Here is a 21,287-nt window from a genome sequence, read left to right on the forward strand (position 1 = left end):
TCTATCTTTTCCTTTTTTATAAAGAATTGGGTATATTGTTGTGTACTGTATTATGTTATTTTCTCTTTATTAAGTATTGTGAGTTGTTTTTTACAACACAATTTGTTGATGAGGACAATCTGTGAGAGTGACTAGGCTGGAGTGACAAGCGCGTCCCCTTAACTAACTTGAGGAGGATGTGTCTAGTATGCCTGTAAAAACACTTTAAATGAGTGACCAGGGTAGGTCCGCATTTCATTGTCATCTTAATTATGACCTACAAAGGCACACAACGCCTTCAAATTGTTTTAATGCGTTGGGTGTTAAAATAATAAAGGGTGTGGAAAACAAACCTTCCGAGAAGGACTGCCACTTGTGCTAACAATGTTACTCAGGTGTGGCTAATGATAATCCTTTCTGGGAGGCCCTGTTTCCATGTTTGAGGTTTACTTTTGGATGCGAAATGATCCTGATGCTCTGGTCTATCAAAAGATAGTGGGTTTCTATAGTTGTAGCAGTACAGTACAAGCTATTTATGCATCAGAGATAAAAGATAATTTTGTTCAAACACACAGGACTCTATTATAAATTCAATATACCAACCTTCCCAAAGATACTACAAGTGTGGGGCTGAATTTTTAAAAGACATCTTGAACCTTTCCATATGGCAACAAAACATCTTTGGCTTTTGTTTCAGTATAAACATCATATAGCTTCAGAGAAGAGCTAGAACAGAAGAAGCTGATACATGATGCATAAATGATACCGACAGGCAGTTTGGATTTGGAACGAAATGATTTTAGGAAACTCGGGAAACTCGAGGTTTATGCAAACAAAACTATTAATGCTACGCAGTGTTCTCTTTAAAATAAAGGTCGGGACCCTACTTGAGCACTTTTCTTGAGTAGACGGCCGCTAGAATACACTTTAAACGAACCTTTTGTTTGACTGAAAACGGTCCCACTATGTGAGTCTTCGCACACACAGAGAAGACTATAAATCCCAGCATGCTCATTTCCGGCTCGAGCGCATTCCAGCCAATCAGAAGCGCTCTGGATTCATGGCAGCTATCTGGGGCACGGGGCCAGCACGTCTAGCCAGCTCGAAGTGCCACGACTTCACAGCAGACCACGGATTCTCCAGCAGAGTGAGGGGAAGAGCATTGGGGAGGAAAAAAAAAGCTAGTTAGCTAGATAAATAGCATTTACACAGAAGTCATTTCAGCTGACGGTTACAAGTCAACGCTGCTCGCTCCTCTCCATTCCTTTGAAGCAAGCAGACGCAGCGACACCACCAGCGAGGTAAGTGAGGGAGTCTTGGAATGTTTCTATTTATTTTAGCCAGCATTAGCTAGCTGTGGAAGCTATCTCCTGAGCTAACAACTAATACTGAGAGACAACCCATTTAAGTTATCTTAAATAATGTTAGAGTTTCCCCCCTCACTAGCTATTTAATTCACAATTTTATTACGTGCACTGGGGCCCAATTGTGTAGCGTAAACCGACACTAATGTGCAGGACCAGAGCCAAGTTCATTGATTCATAGTGTTAGCTAGAATGCTAGCTTATGAGTAGTAATTCAAAGCGTTTCACTTAAAATGAATTACCGGATTGCTCACAGTCCTTCTTGTTTTAATATCTGTTTGAATGGATAACTACGTAGTGTGTCTTAAAGTCTCATGCATCTTAGAGGCTTTTGTAGTTGCTGTCTCGGTATAGTAATCACAGCATTAGTTTATTGATTTTTAATAAACTAGCTGGGAAGTTCGTGGAAGTCGATGCGTCTTGCAATAAAGTAACGTATTAAAGTGTAAACGTTTATGTTCAGTTTGCACGTGTATTTCTCAAGCTTGCAGTAAATTAAAAGTACCGTCTTGAAAGTAAAGAAAATATGTGCGTTTACATATTTTACCGGCGTTGCTAAATAAAGTTAAGACTTGTCCATGCACTAATGCACCTGAAGGTATTTTAGTATGTAGTGGTTGCACACTAGCGAGTTTAATGTTCTCTGGAGATGCGTCTTCATCCTCGAAGTCTCTGACTCGTTGTTCTTGAAGTCGTGATTCTCCGTTGAGTGCGAGTGGAGTAACGGTGACGTGTGACATCACAGATAAGGAGGCAGTACAAACTCTGGACATGGACTCTAGCCTCTGGCAGCTCAGCACTTCTACTCTACTGTGTCGTAATGTTAGGTTTTCTTTTTACAGTAAAGCTCCACATTGACCTTTTCCATTTATATATATTCTCAGATGGGATAACTATCTATATCCATAATATAAACACGGTTGTAACTAATAATACTGCCAGAATAAATCAAAGAAGGGGTTTTAATGACGCTAAACTGCTGTCAGCCAAAAAACACCCCCTACAGGTTAAATATTCTGGAGCCTTAAAGGGATAGCTGAAAGATTTAGCCTAAGGTTATTTTCTTTTTACAGGAATTTAACAGCCAACTGAGCTCCATGAACACACGTGTTTTACCCAATGTGGAGGGCTGTATGATAAGAGGGTTTTGAGCAGCTGTTTGTCATAGAGTGTGCTTATGAGATTGGCTGGTCTGCATTATATAGTCAGCCTCAAGGCACAAGTTTATGAGGATAATAGTGACATCTTGAGGCCTTTGAAGGGAAAGGCTGTGGTTGTTCTCAAGAAAGGCCTTTTCACATCACTACTCTTTTATTACAGCTGCTGTCGGTTCAGTTTAATTTAGCCGAGGCACATAGAAATACTGTGGGTGGTATTACAGTTTTGACTTGCCTATGAATTAGTTTATGTACTTTTTTCTCCACTTGTTAGAAATCCCAAATATTATTTACTAGTTGTTTACTGTATTGACAAGTCTGCCACTTTCTTTTTAGGTCAACTGAAATTGAACAATGGATATCTATGACCCCCAGACCCTTGGGATAATGGTGTTTGGTGGATTCATGGTGATCTCTGCCCTCGGGATCGCTCTTGTCTCCACCTTCTCCATGAAGGAGACCTCTTATGAGGAAGCCCTGGCTAAACAACGCAGAGAGCTGGGTAAGATACAGTCCACTCGCTCTGACAAAAAGAAGAAGGACAAAGTATCTGAGAAGAAGGGCCGTGGAAAGAAGAAAGAGGAAAAGCCCAATGGGAAAATCCCAGAGCCTGAAAAAGTTGAAGAGGAAGTTGAAGATGACTCAGTCATTGAGCCTGCTGCCGCCCCAGTTGTAGCTGCTGCCCCTGAACCTGAACCTGAACCTGTCCCTGATTTTGAAGTTAAGCCAACTGCAGCCCCAGCACCAGCAGGCGCCGAGCTAAAGATTGCTGCTGAACCAAGCCCTGCCCTGAGTGAGCCCTCACCTGCACCCTCACCAAAAGAGAAAAAGAAGAAGAAGGTGGCTAAGGTCGAGCCAGCCTCTTCCAAAACAGCCCCACTTGTGGTTGCCTCTGCAACAGTCAAGTCCTCCTCAGTACCTGCCACAACCCAGGCCCCCGTGTCTGCCCCTGCCCCAGCCAAGTCTGCCCCTGCGTCCACGAAAGCGGCTGCAGCCCCAGCTAAGACTGCTGCAGTCCCAGCCAAGCCTTCACCTGCTCCATCCAAGACTGCCCCAGTGCTGGAAGCTGTCACTAAAGATGTCCCAGTGATGGCAGTGCCCCCAGTTGGATCTCAGCAGACCCCTGCTGTGGCAGAAAAAGTACAGGAGCCCAAGAAGAAGGCCTCTAAGAAAAAGACTGAGCCTGGTAAGCAGATATGTTCTAGAGATATTCATTTATCATTTTGTTTGTGTTGTTTTTAAAAATGATAAAATGATATATCTCTGAAGTGGTTGTTAAAGATTGCACTGTCTCTCTCAAAATGTTTTCAGCGTGGGGAAAGAATAACACAGACAGCGCATCAGTTTTTAGAATGTCTGTAGTAGCTTGAAGGCTCTGAAGGATGTCACATAACCTGCAGATGACAAAATCACTGCACAACTATACACTATCTTTAGGCGGTAGATGCTTGTCTTTTGGTCTTGGCTAAGCCCGCTGCCAGACTTCCTTTCCTGTTAAACCAGTCATCTTTCGTTCGAGGACTGGTGTAGCTTCTGCAAATGAAACTTGCCCACAAACCCTTCACTGCGTATCAAGGAGCAAAGCCACTGTAGTCTATCAATATGTTGTTACTCTAGAACAATCATAAAATTAGCGTGCGTGGAAACTGTTATCTAGGCAGGAACTACATTAGCCATAACACTGGTGATAGTATTCAAGTGTTTGGAGGTGGAGTGGGGGCATGTCTGTACAGTTGCATGCCCATACACTCACAATCTAAGGCAGCGATGCCCTGTCAGTACTGATGAACTTCTAGCAGGAAGCGCAGAAAGTAATGCCAATGGCCGCTGTGGGTAATGTCTGGCACTCGGCTCTGGAGGGCATAGAGCACGCCAGCTTGTCCAAACACCACTGCCCTGTTTTGTTAGCTGACAAAGGCTCTCAGTGCCCTTACAATGGGCAGGGAGTGGAGTGGGGTTCTCCCTTGCCCTAGACTCGTCTCCGCCTGGTGCCACAGGGCCCCATCATTTTGCCATCCGAAGCTGCCCAGGGGCCCAAACCTAAGGGACAAGTCACAACCTTGTCCTTTTCCTGTGGCAGTGTAGGAATTCAGACTTCACTGCGACAACCTAGTGTGCTTCAAAATGGTCCGGCTGTTTACTGTTAAACATGAAATAACCTCTGAATACCTTTTTTTTAATATTATGCCACTTTTAATCTGGGTTTCCTTGTAATGTCTTGTGTTTGCCTCTTTAGTGGCAGTGGTGGATTCCGCTGACGCTCCTCTGTACCTGCCCTACAAGGCTCTGGTGTCCACCATCAGTAGCATGGTGTTCAGTGAGGTCGAGGCTCATAGGCTCATCGAGATCCTGTCTGAGAAAGTGGGCATCATTCAGGACACCTGGCACAAGGTAATGGACGCTGCGGTCAGTGATGAGGACCCTTGCTGAACTAGCTGGAGTGCTCGCTGAGTGCATACTGTATTACACTTGAAGGGAGACCCACTTTGATTTTGCTGTCTTTCTGTGTACGTATGCACTTTTAGGCCTCTCAGAAAGGAGACCCAGTGGCCATGCTGAAGAAACAACTGGAGGAGAAGGAGAAGCAGCTGGCGGCAGAACAAGAGGATGCTTCTGCGACAAAGAATCGCCTGAGAGACCTCACCAAGGTTAGACGCACACTTGTCTACAGCTCTGGTGGCAGCCCCATGAGACTCCTAATACTCATTGCAACAGAAAACAAAATCGTTGCATAGATGAAAATCTTTTTCACTAGTTAGGCAAAAAGTGTAGTTTGGCCTGCAGGTGGCAGTGGAGGAACAAACCAATGTAATTACCTAAATTAAAAGGGTTTATTTTCTGAACATGAAATGTGCACTGACATTTGCAGCCCACTTCATCTTTTGTCCTGAAGGTGGCACTAGAGGAATGTAACTGCAAGACACAGGCCACGTCCACTAAAAAGCATTGACTCCCTCCTCAATTTCAATGTACATCACCTCTTGTAATATCTATGGCAGCCGACGGGTGACAGAACAGGAAATGATCCACTGTTGGTGTCGCAGCAAATTTCACAGAAATATATTTTACATGTATTGCTTTACACATTTCACTTTTTTCTTGATGCGTCGTCGTGATGTTGGCATTAGAGGAAAATGTCTCTTTGCTCTTTGGCCTCAGAATCTGCTCTTATCGGGCTTTCTGTTTTTTAGGATCTGTCTGCTGAGAAGTCGAAGGTGGCCAGTGTGGAGACGAGGCTGAGTTCCCAGCTGAGTAAGAGGGAGCAAGAAATGATTGCTCTGCAAGCACGCATGCAGGCTAGTTACCAGGACCACGTGGCGCAGACCCAGGGGCTCAATGCTAAGGTCGGTTCTGATACAAAAAAATACTACAATTTCTTTATATCTAAATCAGATGAGTGCATTTCAGTTTGCATTTTGTCCTTCTATTTCACTCCTAGTCATTTAGCTGCTAATTCGAAGTGAAAATGCAGTTTTTCTTTTTTTTTTATTAAGTTGTCTTGACAAGGATTTAAAGCAGCTGTCCAAAGGGCAAGAGTCCAACATGGCTTAAAAAAAGCTGTAAAACTATTTTACAGATTGTCAGCCTGCAGGACCAGTTGGAAAAAGGCCCCAATGCCCAGCTGGCCCGTCTACAGCAGGAGAACTCCATTCTTCGTGACGCCCTCAACCAAGCCACTAGTCAGGCTGAGAGCAAGTGAGTGTTTCCCTGCAACAGCAAATGAGAAGCGGCGATACATGCCGATATGCATTTTACCTGTCCATACTGATACGAATTAAAGGGATCATTGAGTACACTGTGTACAAATCCAAAGGTGTGTTTGGAGTACGAAACCTGAAGATTTGCCCTGACTTGTTCTCCCTGTGTCTCTGTCTTTTGTTCTGTCCTCAGGCAAAACGCGGAGCTGGCCAAGCTGCGTCAGGAATGCACGAAGTTAACCAAGGAGCTTGGAGAGAAGACAGATGGTCTGCTTGCTGATGAGCACATCAGGAAAGGGCTAGAAGCCAAGCTCTCCGCTTCAGAGAAGCAGCTCTCCCTGCTGCAGGTTGGCCTGGCCTGTGGGAACACCACATCATATCTATTATAAATGACATTGGACATGATCAAGTCTCCGCATGGAAAACAAAATGTTTTACGTCTTTTATTTTCTTGTTTTGAGCAGCCAGTTAGCTTGCATTTTTGAAGTTACTCTGTAACTAAGACCTTTCCCACCTGTACACCTACCCTCTTATGAAGTGTAATTGCCTTATAATCACGTCGCTCAGGGCCGGGTTGGAATGTAGCCACGCAATAATGGCGGTGCAGTGAAAATGCTTCTCTGCAGCAGCAGCTGGAATGTGTGCGTGTCTGAGCACCTCTTCTCTCCAGCCCTCTGTAGAAGGCTGTGAATGTGCAGCAACAGTCTAACGATGTTTACAGCATTGGGCTTTCAGACATGAGGTACATCCCTGTCTTACATTAGCTGTTCATTTGCAGTTGTCGAATATATATATATATATATATATATATATATATATATATATATATATATATATATATACATATATATTCACAGCCTCACTGATGGAATGTTGTTAGTCTCAACTATTACGGGTTGTGTGGAGCAAGTGAGTCAGCACTTCCTGTCACTCAAGTGTTCCTTTTTAGTTAATCATTTACTAACATGCGTCCCAACAGTTTATGGTCTTCAAACATGTTGTGCAATGGCTCAGGCCGTCAGTCAATGTAGTGGACATGCTCAAATGATGCAAGATGCTTCTATTGTCTTTGAGTTGAGTTTCGCTCCCTTTTGTGAAATGATTTGCTGGACTGTCATAAACAATGAGCTTCTTTGACTGAGTCCGTCATAGAAGCAAAGGCAAGCTAATCATCTCAAAATCCTCTCCAGTTCAAAGCACTTCTCAAGCCAAATCATATTCTGATTGTCTAATAGGTGGATTATCTGGGATTTTTCTATTTTGTCTCTTTCCCTGAATGTGTCGCCGTATGATATTTTAACAGAAATGCACCGCTTTTGTCTTGTGAATCAATGCTGCCAAGTCGGCTCCTTTTGTGAATCTTTGCTGACCCCTGCTGTTTGTCACATCTTGATGATTGTCGTCGACGTTAGGCCAGCCATGGGGAGAGTGAGCAGGCGTTGCAGAGGAAGTTGGAGGAGGTGTGCGAGGAGCTCAGGGCAACACAGGGCAGAAACAACAGCCTGCAGGCCACTTTGGACAATGCCCAGCAGGACAGCAGCGCACTCTCAGGTCAGACAACGAGGGGGACAGAGTCTGAGTGGTTACCAGATGTTAAGGCTTAGGAGTTGACATCTTAATAGTAAACGCGTATATAGGAGTCAGTAGCTATATCACAGGATAACAAATAGGTTGTGAGTGCTTTGATTTGTCCCTGCAGAGTATCAAGTGCGTATTGGGAGCTTGGAGGCTGATGTCGGTGAGCGCTCTGCTCAGGTGGACGCCCTCACTGCCCAGCTAGAGGAGACGCAGACAGAGAACAGCCAACTTGTACAGCAGGTGGCCTCCATCAACTCACTGCTAGAGGCCAATCAGACCACAAAGGAGGAGGATAATGACCAGGTAGGACATGCTTAGTTAGTTTGACTTTTCTGGAATGGCCTTGAACACCCCTAAGCATGTTTGCTGTGTCTGATCCCGGCAGGTGAACGCTGCGGAAGTGGAACAGCTAAATCTCAGGTAAGTGTTTGAGCCACCTCTCTTCAGAGTCGACATCAGATCCAGAGCTGTTCCATTGTATTGATTGTAATGTTGTGCCTTCTGCAGCCTTCAGGAGAGAACCAACCAGTTGAACACTCTTCACGAGGAACTGAAGCAACTGCAATTGAAGCAGGAAGCTGCTGTAAGTGTTGCAAACATCTGTTGTTGGATGTATGAACAAATCAAGAAAAAGATATATGTATATTTTACTACTAATCAAAAATAATCTGCTGTTTTTACAGGAGAACACTATTGTTGAGCTCGAGGAAAGAAATAAGAGGTATGGTTCTTTTTACTGTCTATGTATTTGACTCAAATCTCATGGATTCTCCGCACCTTTGTTGGCTCTCTGCTTATTTATAGTTTATCCAATTTATGTGTCCCTTTTTATAGTGAGGATGTCGCTCTTATCGCATCGCTTCAGGATGAACTTAAAAACCTCAAAGAAGAGATGGTGCAACTTAACAACACACCAGTAAGTGTACCTCTTGATGTGTTGTGTGATTTCACTTCTAGAGCTGCCATGCTGGAACATAATGTATTTCTCAATGACTCATTTGCATATCCACTTTTTTTTCAGCAGTCGGATACCTCCGAAGAGCTGGGACTGCTACAGAGAAGGTAAATGGGTCTTGGCATGTGAGAAGAAAATCAGTCCGGCATATTTTTAGGTCTGTTTTAGATCTCAGCTTTGACTATTTTGTTTATTTGGCTAGCCTGACTGAGAAGGATGCCCTTGTCTCATCACTACAAGAGGAGCTGAGAGAAGTGAGCGAAAAGACGGCCATTGATGCAGTAAGGCTTTCTTTACACACTAGTGGCTTATAAATTGAGACAGCTTTCCGCTTAATCGCCTTCCTGATTATGCCGTCCGTTGTTTCATCAGAGCGTTGTGGCAGAGCTGACAGCTTTTCAAAGTGAAACCAAAGAAACTCTCCAGACACTCTTCCCACAGATACCCGTAGAGACGGAGCAGGTAGGAACAGAGGTTTTCCCAGGAGGAGTTGCTGAATCGTTTATTATTTCCTGATGTTGGTCATTGTTCAGTAGAATAGGGTGCGCATGAATTATTCATTTCTGCTCTTTCCCCTCACTTAGTCCAACTGGTTACAAGTATTTACGCAGAAGGCTCAGGAGACTGTCAGCCAGCAGAGCCAGGAGAGCCAGGAGTCTCAGTCAAGCACAGCGGTGCCTGTAAGCCACAATTTGATAGACTTTGACTTTGATAGGCTTACTGAATACTTAGCCCAGCAGAACAAGTTCTGAATGCGTTTTCTTTGTCTCAGGAGTTGCTCGGGAAATTGAAGGAGGCTGAGGAGAGCAATGGCTCACTGCAGGCCGAATGTGAACAGTACAGGGTAGTCCTGGCTGAAACCGTAAGCGATCGGGGAAACTTCAGTTCAAACTTTAGTGTAAAATAGGGGGGGAAATTGAATCGGCTCATTTCATCCCTATTCCTTCAGGAAGGAATGCTAAAACATCTGCAGAAGAGTGTGGAGGAAGAAGAGCTGGTATGGAAGTCCAAGATGGCGAACTCAGAGGAACAGCTGAGTGAGGTATGTTATAAGTCCTTGAAATCACTATGACTTTGTACTTTTTTTCCCACCAAGTACGGGTCCCCTTTCCATGTTTTTAAAACCTCACAATAATCCCTCTCACACGTTACCAGGCTTTGGAGAAGGCCAGCAAGCTGGAGGCAGAAAACCAAAGTGTAGAAAAGGTGAAGATTTCTCCCACACTCACACAAATTTCCCCTTGATGTAAGCTAGCAGGTAATACATGTGTAAACCGGTTTGGTTTGTTTTGTTGTTGCAGTTGAAGGAACAGATGATGCTTCTGGAAGCCCAGCTGGAGAAGCAGTCAGACAACCAGGAGACCTCAGAGGAGATGGAGCAGGTACATGAGCAGGTACGTAAATCTACAGATCACAGCAACCTCACTAGATCTAGGACTGCTCCTAAAAAATGTTTTATGTGCAATTTCCCTATTAAGGAGGTGGGCTTTTTTTTTTTTTTACATTAGCATATAAGCATTTTCTATATTTGTATTAATTGTTATAATATTTCTACATCACAATCAATGAGTCCCATGCTTTTTTTCTTATTATATTTTGGATTTAATTGTATTTGATAAGGTTTGTCTAGTTAATGAGATTTAGAAATTAACAATCCATGCTTCATATGCTCTGTGGGAGTTTTTTATGAAATCCTAGAGAGACTCATATTATAGTATATTAGTATATAGTCTCACATTTAAAGGTATCAACCTCTTTAAAACAAAACCTGTCTGACAACTGTGTCTACGTGCTCTGTATGCAGCTGAAGCTGCAGCTTTTGGAGTGTCAGAGCCAGCTGGATTTGGCCCAGAAGGAGGCCCAGGCACACAAGGAGGAGCTTTCACAGGTGACTTTACTGACAACCTGCTTTCCCGTCCCCGGGACGACATTATTTACACAGTCATATACCAGAGCAGCCGAGGTGAGAGGAAGACATGGTATATATATATATATATATGAGACATCGAGGAATTTGTGGAAATTCCTTTTTAACCGACACAACCAACAAGATACGGTGACGTGTAACACAAAGGGGATTCATGGATGGGAGGTTATGTAACCAGTGACGGCTTCCTGTTTCAGGTCAGAGAGCAGCTGGGCGAGATCACGATGCAGGCTCAGCGAGAACAGAATGGCCCAGCTGAGGCTCAACCCAGTCAGGTCAGGGTGCAAAGCTCACAGGGCACCCTTCACTTCCTGTCGGAGAGTACTGGACAGTGACTAGGACACTTCTTCTAGGATTTAATTTGTTATACTTCTTAACTAAGCCATATTTAATTTAGTATAAAATCCCAAAAGCAAACTGATTGATTTGTTGCGCTGTATTTATTAAGACGTGTTCTTCTAGTTTGACACATTTGGTCAAACCCGTGTCGTAAATCAAGGATGTGGCTCCAGTACACGGATACACGTGACCCTTTGCAGGTCTTCAAGTCTGTCCAGTATTCCTCCGACACAGCGGCTGTTTATGCTAACCACTGTTTGCATTGACTCAGCCGACATAACTCTAATTACTGCTTTTTCTCACCTTTTTTAAGCATGCTCACTTCTCCTTTGTTTGTACGATTCTTAACATCAACGGAACGTTTGTGTTTGACTTAAGCCTCTCCCCTGAAATGGAGAGAGAGGCAGCTAACTTGGCACATCGGTCGAGCAGCTTGTTTGTGTATGTGTGGTGTTTATAGTGCCACTGCTTTTGCACAAGAATGTTTGCATAGACACGTATGCGTTCTCTCTGTGTGTATTTATTGTATGTATGCCATTTTTGTCTTCCATCAGTTCCAGAACGAGTTGAGTCAGACAACTGAGAAGCTGCACGGGGAAGTGGCTCAGAGACAGCAGCTCTCAGAAGAGTTTGAGCAGGTAGCAGCCGTCCTTTGGTTTTCTGGTATTGTCACAGCAGAGGCCTGTTTCACTAAGCGAGTTCAACATACACAGGGTATCTTTAGGTTATCTGGCTTCACTAAAGAAATATAAAAACATAATTCAAAGCAGTAAGAGGGTTTCCTTCCATAATTTATCATCACCTTAATGTGACTGTAAAACACGACTCAAGACGCTGACACGTAAGTGAATATATGATGAGCGAATATATACAGATTTTTTTTTTTTAATTCTCCCATGTTTGTTTCACACCGCCGGGGTTACAAATGACAGAATGAGGCTAAAATATTGTCACACACGGCATCGGAATACATCTGCAACACATTAACTGAATATAAGTCAGATCTCTTGTGCTCTAGATGACACCGTGATGTCATATATCTGTTCATTTAGTTCGTCGAGTTGATCTCTTATCTCCAACTCTGGAGCAGGTTATGTGTTCAGCACAAGTAATCATGGTGATCCATCCCGGTAAGAAGTGAACCTCTGTCGTGGGACTGAAAACCCAGATTTTACCCTGAAGTTGCCTCGATAACCCCAAATCCTGCTTTGTGAAACGGGCCTCAGAAGGTGACAAAGGCCGAGTCCACACGTTTATTGTTTTTTTTTAAGCATTTTGGCCTTTCGTCCACACCCAAACAGTGTTTTGCGTCTCTGCAAGTGTGCATTTTTAGGGTTAAGATTTTTAGAAATTCTGTTTAACACGCAGACAGGAAAGATTTGGGTTTGTAACATCAGAGTGCGCACCGTCGCGTCCTTATGAGGCGTCAGAAATGAGGCAACATTTCATGAAATGGCGGACATGTTTGAAATAGTGCTGGTTTTAACCTTTTCACGTGTTTACACATAAACGTACAGTTACATTGACGTGTGTATGTGTGTCTCTCAACCTGCCTACTGGCCTTGAAAGCGCTTCAGTCATGTTTTTGCGTTTTCATTTGGATGTAGATTCATTTTTTAAATTTTTTAATTGGTGCTTGTGTGGACGGGATATCTCTTAAAACCCAGTTTTCCTGTGTACGTGTGGTCTCGGCCTAAAGAACTCTAGTAGATAACATAAGTGTGTGTTTTGTCAACCTCTAGGCCCAGAAGACTATAACAGAACTTCAGGCTCAGTTGGATCTTCTAAACGTTTCTGCGGGGTCACCACAAGCGGACACAGAAGATGTTCCACAGCTCAAGGTGCGTTAACAAATGAATGAGTATCAGAGTGACATGTGCTCCTAAAAGGAACGAAGCACACACATCAGCTTTGTAATTCAATGCTGTGATTCAAAAATGTATTTGAAGTTTAGTGATCACCTTCAGTACAACTCGTAGGTCTTTGAAGTCTATAAAGCACTCGTCTTTACCTTTTTGGAGGCCCAAGTGTTCAATATTAAATAAGACATGAAAAGAAAAAAATAATTATGAGTTGAAATATACCCATGAATTTGGGAAATTATTCAATTTCAAATATTCTTTTAAACAATAGCAGCGGATATTGCAGGTTGATTGATTTAATCTTTCTCAGTCTGTTTTACCTCCTTTTTTTCCTAATAATTATATTTCATAATGCCACTTGGCTGTTGCTTCGGTCCAAATTAAAGTCAAGTGTTCTGTGAGTTAACAAAACAAATAGGGCAAATAAATAAATACTGAACAGATGTACAGAAGCCAGATGGTTATGTTCAGTGTGTACATGTAAAGATGACTATATACTGTACAGTGTGGGATTTATATTGGCAAAAATGACCTGCAATAAACTATTATTGTGAAAAGAAGCAGGACTAAATTATTTCACAGATAAACGGTGACCAGACGTAGTTTGTACTGATGTAATGTTTGCTACCGCTGTTGGAACAGGAGCGCCTGGAGAAGGAGAAGAAGCTGTCCAAAGATCTGGGCCAGGCGGCCACCAAGCTCCAGCAGCTACTGAAAGCCACTCAGGAGCAGCTGACCAAAGAGAGGGAGACGGTGGGAACACTACAGGAGCACCTGGAAGGAAAGGTGAGACCACTGACATGATCAGACTACACATGCTCACGCCTAAGCTCATTGTTTTGGTATGCGTGTACATTTTTGACACCATATTTCTTTTCTTTTTTTTTTCAAGGGAGAATACGTGGAGCTGAAGGAAGGAACATCCGTCTGAGAGGAAGTTCACTGCAGACACTACAAAAAACTGCCAAATATGCCTTATGATTACCATAGTTATGCATTCCAAAACTATTTCTTTCTTGTACTGTAGTTGATTGCATTTGTTGCAACTGTAGGAATCAAATGTTTGATATTATGAAATTTTTTTAAGGCAAGATTAGGAGGTAATTCTGCTACAATCTTTATCGAAACCCACATTCCATCAACAATTCTGGCTATGTCAGAAGTTATTTATCCCCCTGCCTTATATTCCAGACATTTATCCATAGTTCAGTGTTAAAAAGGGAAACAGATTGTACGTCAAACGTACATCAACCTGTGCAATTACTTTGTATGTCTTTTTCTATGTGGTTGAATGATGGGAACATTTTATGGTTCAATGTTTCATTACCTTTGGGGCCTCTTTTCCTCTGTAGCTGGCTGCCAATTACACACATTGAATTTGTATGAATGAATAAACTACAGTGTAGCTCTACATCATTGCTGTTCAGTGTCCCAGTTGCTGTTTAGGTCCAATGAGTGCAGGCAGGAAGCAAAGTTGGCTATTGAGTATGTTGTACTTTGATATAGTTTCAGATCCGGTGATGTATGTGCACCGACATCTTCTTTATGACACTTAAAGCTTAACAGTCTTCTCAGGATGATTGCATGTTAAAACTTAAACCATCCTGCCAGGGTTGAAAGCTGCAACTCCGCTGTTTAGAGAACAGTCTTGGTTTTCTTTGCAGTAGAGGCTACCATGTTACAGCAAAATTAGGTTATAAATGTAGTTAGTGATATGAACTACAGTTGCTCTGTTCTGTTACCCTTTTAAAAACTAGTGCTTTTTGAAGCCTTTTAAAAATGTGGTGTTGCTTAAAGCTTTACACATTAAGGTTCAGGTTGCATCAAAGGTTAACTGACTTAAGAAAATGTGTGATAGGACCAGATTCAACAGTTGGTCCAGGTGGGAAAAACTAAATAAAGTATAGATATAAACTTACTAGTGAAATAGAAAAAGCGGAAAAAATAAATGCACTAGTGACTGTGGTGGCCATGATTAACATTGGTTTACTTTTGAAGGAAATAGTTATGAGCAGCCCAAAAAATGAGTTGCAAAGTAGGCCGACAATGATTATTTTCTGATTTAGATTGAAAGATATCTTTAATTAAAATTGATCTCTGCTGTTTCATGAGGGGGTTATGGACTGGGCCAGTAACTTCATGGAGTCGCCACTGGTTTGCCTGGCAACTGTTAGGATATTCTTTTTTCAGTCTACGCTACACTGCAGGCTCCAGGTACATATTTAGCAAACATGTGTTGGATTCAGACTCTTGCCAAGACTGAATAAGCCAGCCAGTCTTTTCCCAAAAAGTCAAACTATTCATCTGGCGGTCAGGAAAGTGTAATCAGTTGGAACTGTGAAAGCAGTGCAACGCTGCGACCGTGAGCTCACCAGTTGGACACACTCATGCATTAACAGCATGCTCAGCTGGTTCGGCTGTGTCAACAAAGCAAGGAGAAACTGATAACACACCGAGGGAGCACAACTTCAGTCTCTGCTCAGACAGACATAACTCCACTATATCCTTAAATAGCAAATAGATTTTGCTGCTGTTATACTTGTGTGAAATACTGCACAAGCAAAAAAAAAATCTGAGTGCAGTTTTGACTGTATATCGATATATCATTGAGTCCATAAATATGACTGCAGTAAGGAAATATGAATGAAGATTAAACTTAGCTAAATGATTTCAGATTTTACACCAACTTAAAATTTAAGCTACTAGTTTGTTAAAAACATTTATTTTTTTTGCAATATATGGACAGCACCAATTTCACTGCTTGGTTTAACTCCAGCTATACCTTAAAGCCTGGGTTAAACCCAGTCATCTGGCCTCCCACATTAACAGGCCACATGTTATCTGAGAAGCTGGACAAGCCTGTGATGTGCATCCAGGTGCTCAGACCAACCCCCAGCTACCCGTTAATTACAGCTTTCATCCATACTTGCTTTTAGCGAAAAAAAAGAAAACAGTTAACACTTGTCCAATTCATTGCATTGCATTTATTTTGTAATACTCAATACAACCGTTGCATTTTCTGTGAAACTCTTTGTAAAAGTTGTACTATTCTTTATAGGTGTAACAGTCTAGAAAAACAGATGTATCTTATACTTACAGACCCAGTCACCTTGACCTATAGTGAACTCTAGTAGTGCGTCCATTGGGATTTTTTACAGGATATGGTTTGAGTGGACATATACACAAGGAAAATGGTGTGTGTACTGGCCTATGCTGGGATTCAAACCGTATGCATGTAAATAATAACAGCTAATTATTGATTTGTGAAATATAGATGTACCAAGAGTAAAGTGACAGACAATAGTTTCATTAGGCTAATGCGTGGATATCTCAAATGAACAAAATTAGACTGAACAGTTTGGAAGGGGAACAAATAAGGGTTTGTGTTACAGGAATCTCAACTATCCTTTAAGCATTGATGACCAAATACAAAAACAAAGTAAATATGGAAATCTTCCCATTATCCCCTCAAATCCCTTTAAACCCTATTACCCAGTACCCTATTATAAAACAGGGCAACGACGGTTTGTTTACTAGTGTGCATGAGTTTGTTTATAGTCCACGCAGAGCGTGGCCCTCAAGGTTCTTTACTTTGCCCGTAAGACATTTTGCAAACTCCTCCTTGTCCGCATCTGCCTTATCGTGCATCTGCATGTTGTGCTTGACACCTGTTGAAGAAAGAAGAGTTACTTTAACAGTGTGAACCCCACTCAACTTGAATGTTATCAATGTCTAGAAAAGTCCAATTAATTGGATGAAAAAAAATTGAACAAAGCTAAGAAAAAAAGCAACCCTTACCCTCCACGACCTTGTCCATAGCGCTTTTAGAGGAAGCATAATGCATTTTTTCTTTGACGGTTGAACTCTCAGGAGTCCTAATGGGAAGAGAAATCATTATCCAAGTGTCACACTCACACACACACACACACACACACACACACACACACACACACACACACACACACACACACACACACACACACACACACACACACACACACACACACACACACACACACACACACACACACACACACACACACACACACACACACACACACTATTTCTCTACAGTCTGCAGGCAGTTGAGGATGCAGAAGGAAAAATAAATTTAACTAATTAAAATGATGACCTACCACAGCAGGAAGACCAGTTCCTCCTTTTTACAACATTCCTCCGTTTCAAAGTGGCAGTCGTAGAGGATGTAGCGGCAATGATCATTTGGCATTAGACTCTGGAAGGTCTTGAATACATCGTCCTTGCATTCTTCACACTTTTGCTGCAGACATTTCTCCACCTTAACTTCACCTTTGTCGTAGTCGATGACAAATGTCACCAATCTTATACGATCCCCCTCGGCATCCTCATTTTTCACCACTTTCATTTTGTTGAAGATGGTTTTCACTTCATCGCAGACTTTTACTCCAGACGACTGTTTTTGAGAAAAGAAGAAAAATTACCCGTCAGTATTTAGTACAAAAAAAACAAACCACACAAGGACAATCCAAACCTGTTGTCACGTTCATTATATATTAATTATTCATGTTCTACACATTTTAAGTTACATAATGCCTGAAGATAGTTTATCAGAGACACGCAAAGACAAAAAAATAAATAAATGCAGTTACAATTGCTTTTGTAACTTGCTTTTGTATTTTGAATGTCATTCATTTTTGTCAAATAAAGTGACAAAGCAGCTCTTTTCTACTCCCTTATTTTATTCATGAAAAAAAGTTCAGCACCAAGTCTAATTTGCCAGTTAAGTGTACAAATTATTGTAAAATAATGAAAGACTATTTCAGTATGAGCACTTTAGTGTGATGTGTGCCGTGGTTCATATTTTGAGAGGACTTGTTCACTTGGTTTTGAGACAGAAAGCAGAACCTTAAGATTAGGAAATGGCAAGTTCTTTAAAACTAGCCTTTGGAGAGAGGCGTTATTAAAAGCAATTCAATGTGAAGCTACCATCTTTTCAGCAGTAACATGCCATGGGTGTAGCTACCCTTTGAATTTTCAAGGCCTTGGCCCTGTCACATTCCAGTCATTGTGAAACAAGTTAGCACAAGAAAGGCCGCCCCAAGGTGTTCCCTCAGAACCACTTTGAAGCACAGCACAGCTCCCTCCATTTTGGAGGCAAAAACCACACCTTGAACAAGCCATTTAATTAAAACACTAAACTTGCAGTTCACTCAGCAGACCATTTCCTCAAAGAAACACCAAATGAAAGTCTTACACACTCTAGATATAATGACAACCAGGCTTCACCGAGTTTACACAGCTTTTACATATGTTGTTAAAATGATGATATGTCACTTCAAAGTTTTATCAACTCTACATTACATGTCCTGCGGTGCACACAAACCACAAAGAAGAACAACAAAAGTCAGTCCAGTCAAATTGTTTGTGAAAGCTACTCACCATTTTGCTTCTGATGTGTGAAGGAAACAGGCAGCAGAGGAAATATGACAGCAGTCAAAATGCTGAAGGGTCATATTAAAGCAGGAGAGCAGGTTGACTCATAAAAGGAGGAGCCGGGGCGAATGAGCACACCTCCAAAAGTAGGCACGCCCCCCTCTTCCCAGGTGTGAAACAGTTTCAGCTGCAACCTAGGTATTTGCATCTAATCACATTACATTTGAAGCCTAAATCACAATGGATTGATGTGCTTTGTTGTCTGGCACAATACAAACATTTGTTGTCCACCTTTCCATCATAGAGTTTGGTAGAGGCAGAGATTTACCATTTTGGGTAATACCCCAGGTGAGCTTGAGCCAGTCATCAGTGGGAGTGGCACTTAACACCCTTATATGGAGAACAAACCTGTCCAAATATTTAACTCCAGTGCACTGGCCTTATAAGGTAAAAGATGGGATGAGAGCACAGGTTATGTCAAAAGGACCCACCCACCTATGAAAAGTAAGATGTTACGCCTCGCGACAGTTTCCAACAGTCATAGTCAATATTTAGATTTGCCCAATAAGCATTGGGTTCAATCCACTCCCTCTAAACACAACTAACATGACACATATTACCATTTAAAAAGGAGTAACCTGGACAGTTTAAGTGTAAATTTACATTTGTCAACTGTATATATACTGTTTTTCACTCTGTTTCAGAGGCCCACATTCACATACAAAAAGGAGTGTGATTATACATACATAGATAGATAGATAGATGTAAACTTTATTCATCCCCAGGGGGAAATTTGATGACATATCAGCTATTGGAAAAAGAGTAGAGACACGGGTCCGATCCCAGGTCCAAAAAACAAAACAAGAAAGAAGGAAGAAAATGCATTTAAACAGGGCCTCTTGAAAATATATAATTCTGTGTCAATATATCTGGAACTTCTTTTAGTCCAGAGGTGTAGCTCGGAACGAGAGGCCCAGTTCGCAGGAGGGGAACCGTGGCCACTTTCCTCTGGTCCCACACCATGCCTGTTAGCTACCAGTGTTGGGCAGTAGCGGCGCTACAAGTAGTGGCGTTACTTTTTTCAACTACATCTGTCAGTGGCATGGTGGTAGCGTCACCTTTTATTGACTCAAATTGCTTTTCAGGACCTTCGCTTTTTTTTTTCCTTCTTATCAATCAAGCAGCGCCATCGCGTCCACACGAGCTACATTTCCCCCCAAACATTGAAGCTCAAGCGCAGAGGAGCTCTTCAATGCAGTCTGACATAAAATGCCATGGACAAGCGAGGAACGCCACCGCCGTGCACGTGTGGCCGACAGAAGCACGTCCGAATGAGGGTGACGTCACATACCAATCCTTTTAGGCTGACGCACACGACGTCTCTGTTGCAGGGAATACACAACAGTCACGCGAGCTTGTGTTTACTTGATGGAAAGATGGCAGAGGGTGAAGACCGAGAGTAATTGACCTAGATTGAGTCGCCGTGGCCGTTGGCCTACACACGAACATACACCGTTCAACTATGTTAATATGCTACAGTGTAGATAGAACACTGTGCATTAGTTCAAGGCAAGTGGATTTTCATACGGGTAGTAAGGTGCAGGGTTGTCCATGGATGTAAGAATGAAGTCTGCATTGATTAATGAACTATTATTATATTTTTTTCTACAGTATGTCAGTCAGATGTGAACACTTTGTGTGAGGCATAATGTATAGTCCAAAAGTTGCAATGCAATGCTTCTGTCTGCTGTAACATACTTTTAAATGAGAAATACTGTCAATGACAACACAAGTCATTTCCTGTGTTAACTACTGCACTAACTTATTGGCAAGTAATATTCTTCATGTTTTTTAGATGGTACACAGTTTAGGTCCTTTTTTTTCAAAAACTCTTCTTTTGAAAGAACATTTAATGCATCATAGACCCTCCCTCCACAGATACTATTTATAAATAGATACTCTTGCTTCAGCATCCCAGTGGCTTTGCTTCCTCTGTGGGGATCAGTGGTTTACAGAGTCCCGCCCCACATCAGGACTAGCTTCTGTTCCAAAAAGCAGAATTCCTAAATGCCAGCACATGTCATGGCGTGCCTTCCAACACTGCAAGAACTGGAATCTCTGACTTGAGAAGAAAAACTGAAATATAATTTGTACTTATTACTTGTTATTATAGTTGCTCTGTTTAGCAAAAGTATGATAGAGTTAGCTGCAAACCTTCTATTTTAGTGGCCTGAGGGGTTGCTAGATGTGATATGTATATCATCGTGACTGTGGTACCAGAGCAAATGGCAGCCAGCAGCAACTTTTCAAAGCAGTAAAAAGGCAAACACAACCCTAAACCACACAGAGCAGGAAATGGCTGCTGCATAACTCTGTGTTCGTTGAAGACTTCATGCTGCTGCAAGCTCGTTGTAAGCCAGTCATGTCAAAGTAGCAAAGCCAAGTCTGTGAGAGCTCTGCCATCTACTGGTGGATTGTGGATACTGTATTGTGCTTGTGTTTTAGATATAAAGTCTAAATCTGTTGCACTCTGTGGGGAGTGACATCATCCGCCAGTATGTATGAAGAGTTAACTTTGTGCATCAAAAGTGTAATTTGAACTGTTTAAGTAATGATTTTTTTTTTTGGCCAACCCTAAAGAAAAAGAAGAAATAATTGTAAATATATAATTGTACATATATTTAATTAACTAAATTAATTAATTACATTTCAGAGCATAGTTCTTACCTACAATGGTTACTACATCCTTCTTGAACTCATTTAATATTTTTTTACGAGTAATAATATCCCACATATTGCATGTCATGTGACCACACAATATATGGTACGACATATGAGAGAATTTCCAAAAGCCTTTTGATTTCTCTGATCATAGATGTCATCTATCAGTGGCAGTACAATTATTGCATCCATAAAAAGATCAGTGCAACATTTTGGGAAATCCTTTTTTGTTTTCTTGCCAATAATTAGATGCGATTGATACCACTCTCTATGTTTGTTTGGTAGACTAAATATG

General features: G+C 41.9%; 2 protein-coding genes across 4 annotated transcripts; one reads left to right on the plus strand and one right to left on the minus strand.

The window, feature by feature from the left end:
* Nucleotides 1-1,114: 1,114 nt before the first annotated feature.
* rrbp1a (ribosome binding protein 1a) lies at nt 1,115-14,299 on the plus strand. Of its 3 annotated transcripts, none has more exons than XM_079168522.1 (27): nt 1,115-1,280; nt 2,837-3,686; nt 4,737-4,891; nt 5,026-5,148; nt 5,692-5,844; nt 6,078-6,196; nt 6,392-6,545; nt 7,611-7,749; nt 7,898-8,079; nt 8,162-8,196; nt 8,284-8,359; nt 8,460-8,497; nt 8,611-8,692; nt 8,801-8,838; nt 8,934-9,012; nt 9,104-9,193; nt 9,316-9,411; nt 9,504-9,593; nt 9,681-9,773; nt 9,887-9,937; nt 10,033-10,125; nt 10,536-10,619; nt 10,856-10,933; nt 11,552-11,635; nt 12,740-12,838; nt 13,502-13,645; nt 13,752-14,299. In XM_079168522.1, exons 2-27 carry the CDS (start codon nt 2,855-2,857, stop codon nt 13,788-13,790), a joined length of 3,246 nt encoding a protein of 1,081 aa, XP_079024648.1. In that variant the 5' UTR covers nt 1,115-1,280; nt 2,837-2,854; the 3' UTR covers nt 13,791-14,299. The 3 variants fall into 3 exon arrangements, with proteins under 3 accessions (XP_079024648.1, XP_079024647.1, XP_079024649.1); XM_079168521.1 differs by having other exon boundaries at nt 8,798-8,838; nt 13,752-14,298; XM_079168523.1 differs by lacking the exon at nt 10,856-10,933 and having other exon boundaries at nt 8,798-8,838.
* Nucleotides 14,300-15,820: 1,521 nt separating this feature from the next.
* cfl1l (cofilin 1 (non-muscle), like) lies at nt 15,821-18,407 on the minus strand. Its single transcript, XM_079168609.1, has 4 exons — nt 18,278-18,407; nt 16,996-17,291; nt 16,658-16,734; nt 15,821-16,527 (listed from the first exon to the last, which is right to left on the minus strand). The coding sequence occupies exons 1-4, from the start codon at nt 18,278-18,280 to the stop codon at nt 16,412-16,414; spliced, it is 492 nt and encodes a 163-aa protein (XP_079024735.1). The 5' UTR covers nt 18,281-18,407; the 3' UTR covers nt 15,821-16,411.
* Nucleotides 18,408-21,287: the final 2,880 nt, after the last annotated feature.

This window comes from Pholis gunnellus, assembly GCF_910591455.1.
Source record: "Pholis gunnellus genome assembly, chromosome: 11".
In the NCBI taxonomy this organism is placed as follows: domain Eukaryota; kingdom Metazoa; phylum Chordata; class Actinopteri; order Perciformes; family Pholidae; genus Pholis; species Pholis gunnellus.

What these genes read in the sequence shown, in the direction of transcription:
- rrbp1a (XM_079168521.1), top strand. Translation starts at nt 2,855, where the DNA reads ATGGATATCTATGACCCCCAGACCCTTGGGATAATGGTGTTTGGTGGA. An exon ending in AGGAGGAGGATAATGACCAG is followed by an intron (nt 8,080 to 8,161) that starts GTAGGACATGCT and finishes TGATCCCGGCAG; the next exon opens with GTGAACGCTGCGGAAGTGGA. An exon ending in TGGAGCAGGTACATGAGCAG is followed by an intron (nt 10,126 to 10,535) that starts GTACGTAAATCT and finishes CTCTGTATGCAG; the next exon opens with CTGAAGCTGCAGCTTTTGGA.
- cfl1l (XM_079168609.1), bottom strand. An exon ending in GAACTGGTCTTCCTGCTGTG is followed by an intron (nt 16,735 to 16,995) that starts GTAGGTCATCAT and finishes TCTTCCCATTAG; the next exon opens with GACTCCTGAGAGTTCAACCG. An exon ending in TATGGACAAGGTCGTGGAGG is followed by an intron (nt 16,528 to 16,657) that starts GTAAGGGTTGCT and finishes TTTCTTCAACAG; the next exon opens with GTGTCAAGCACAACATGCAG.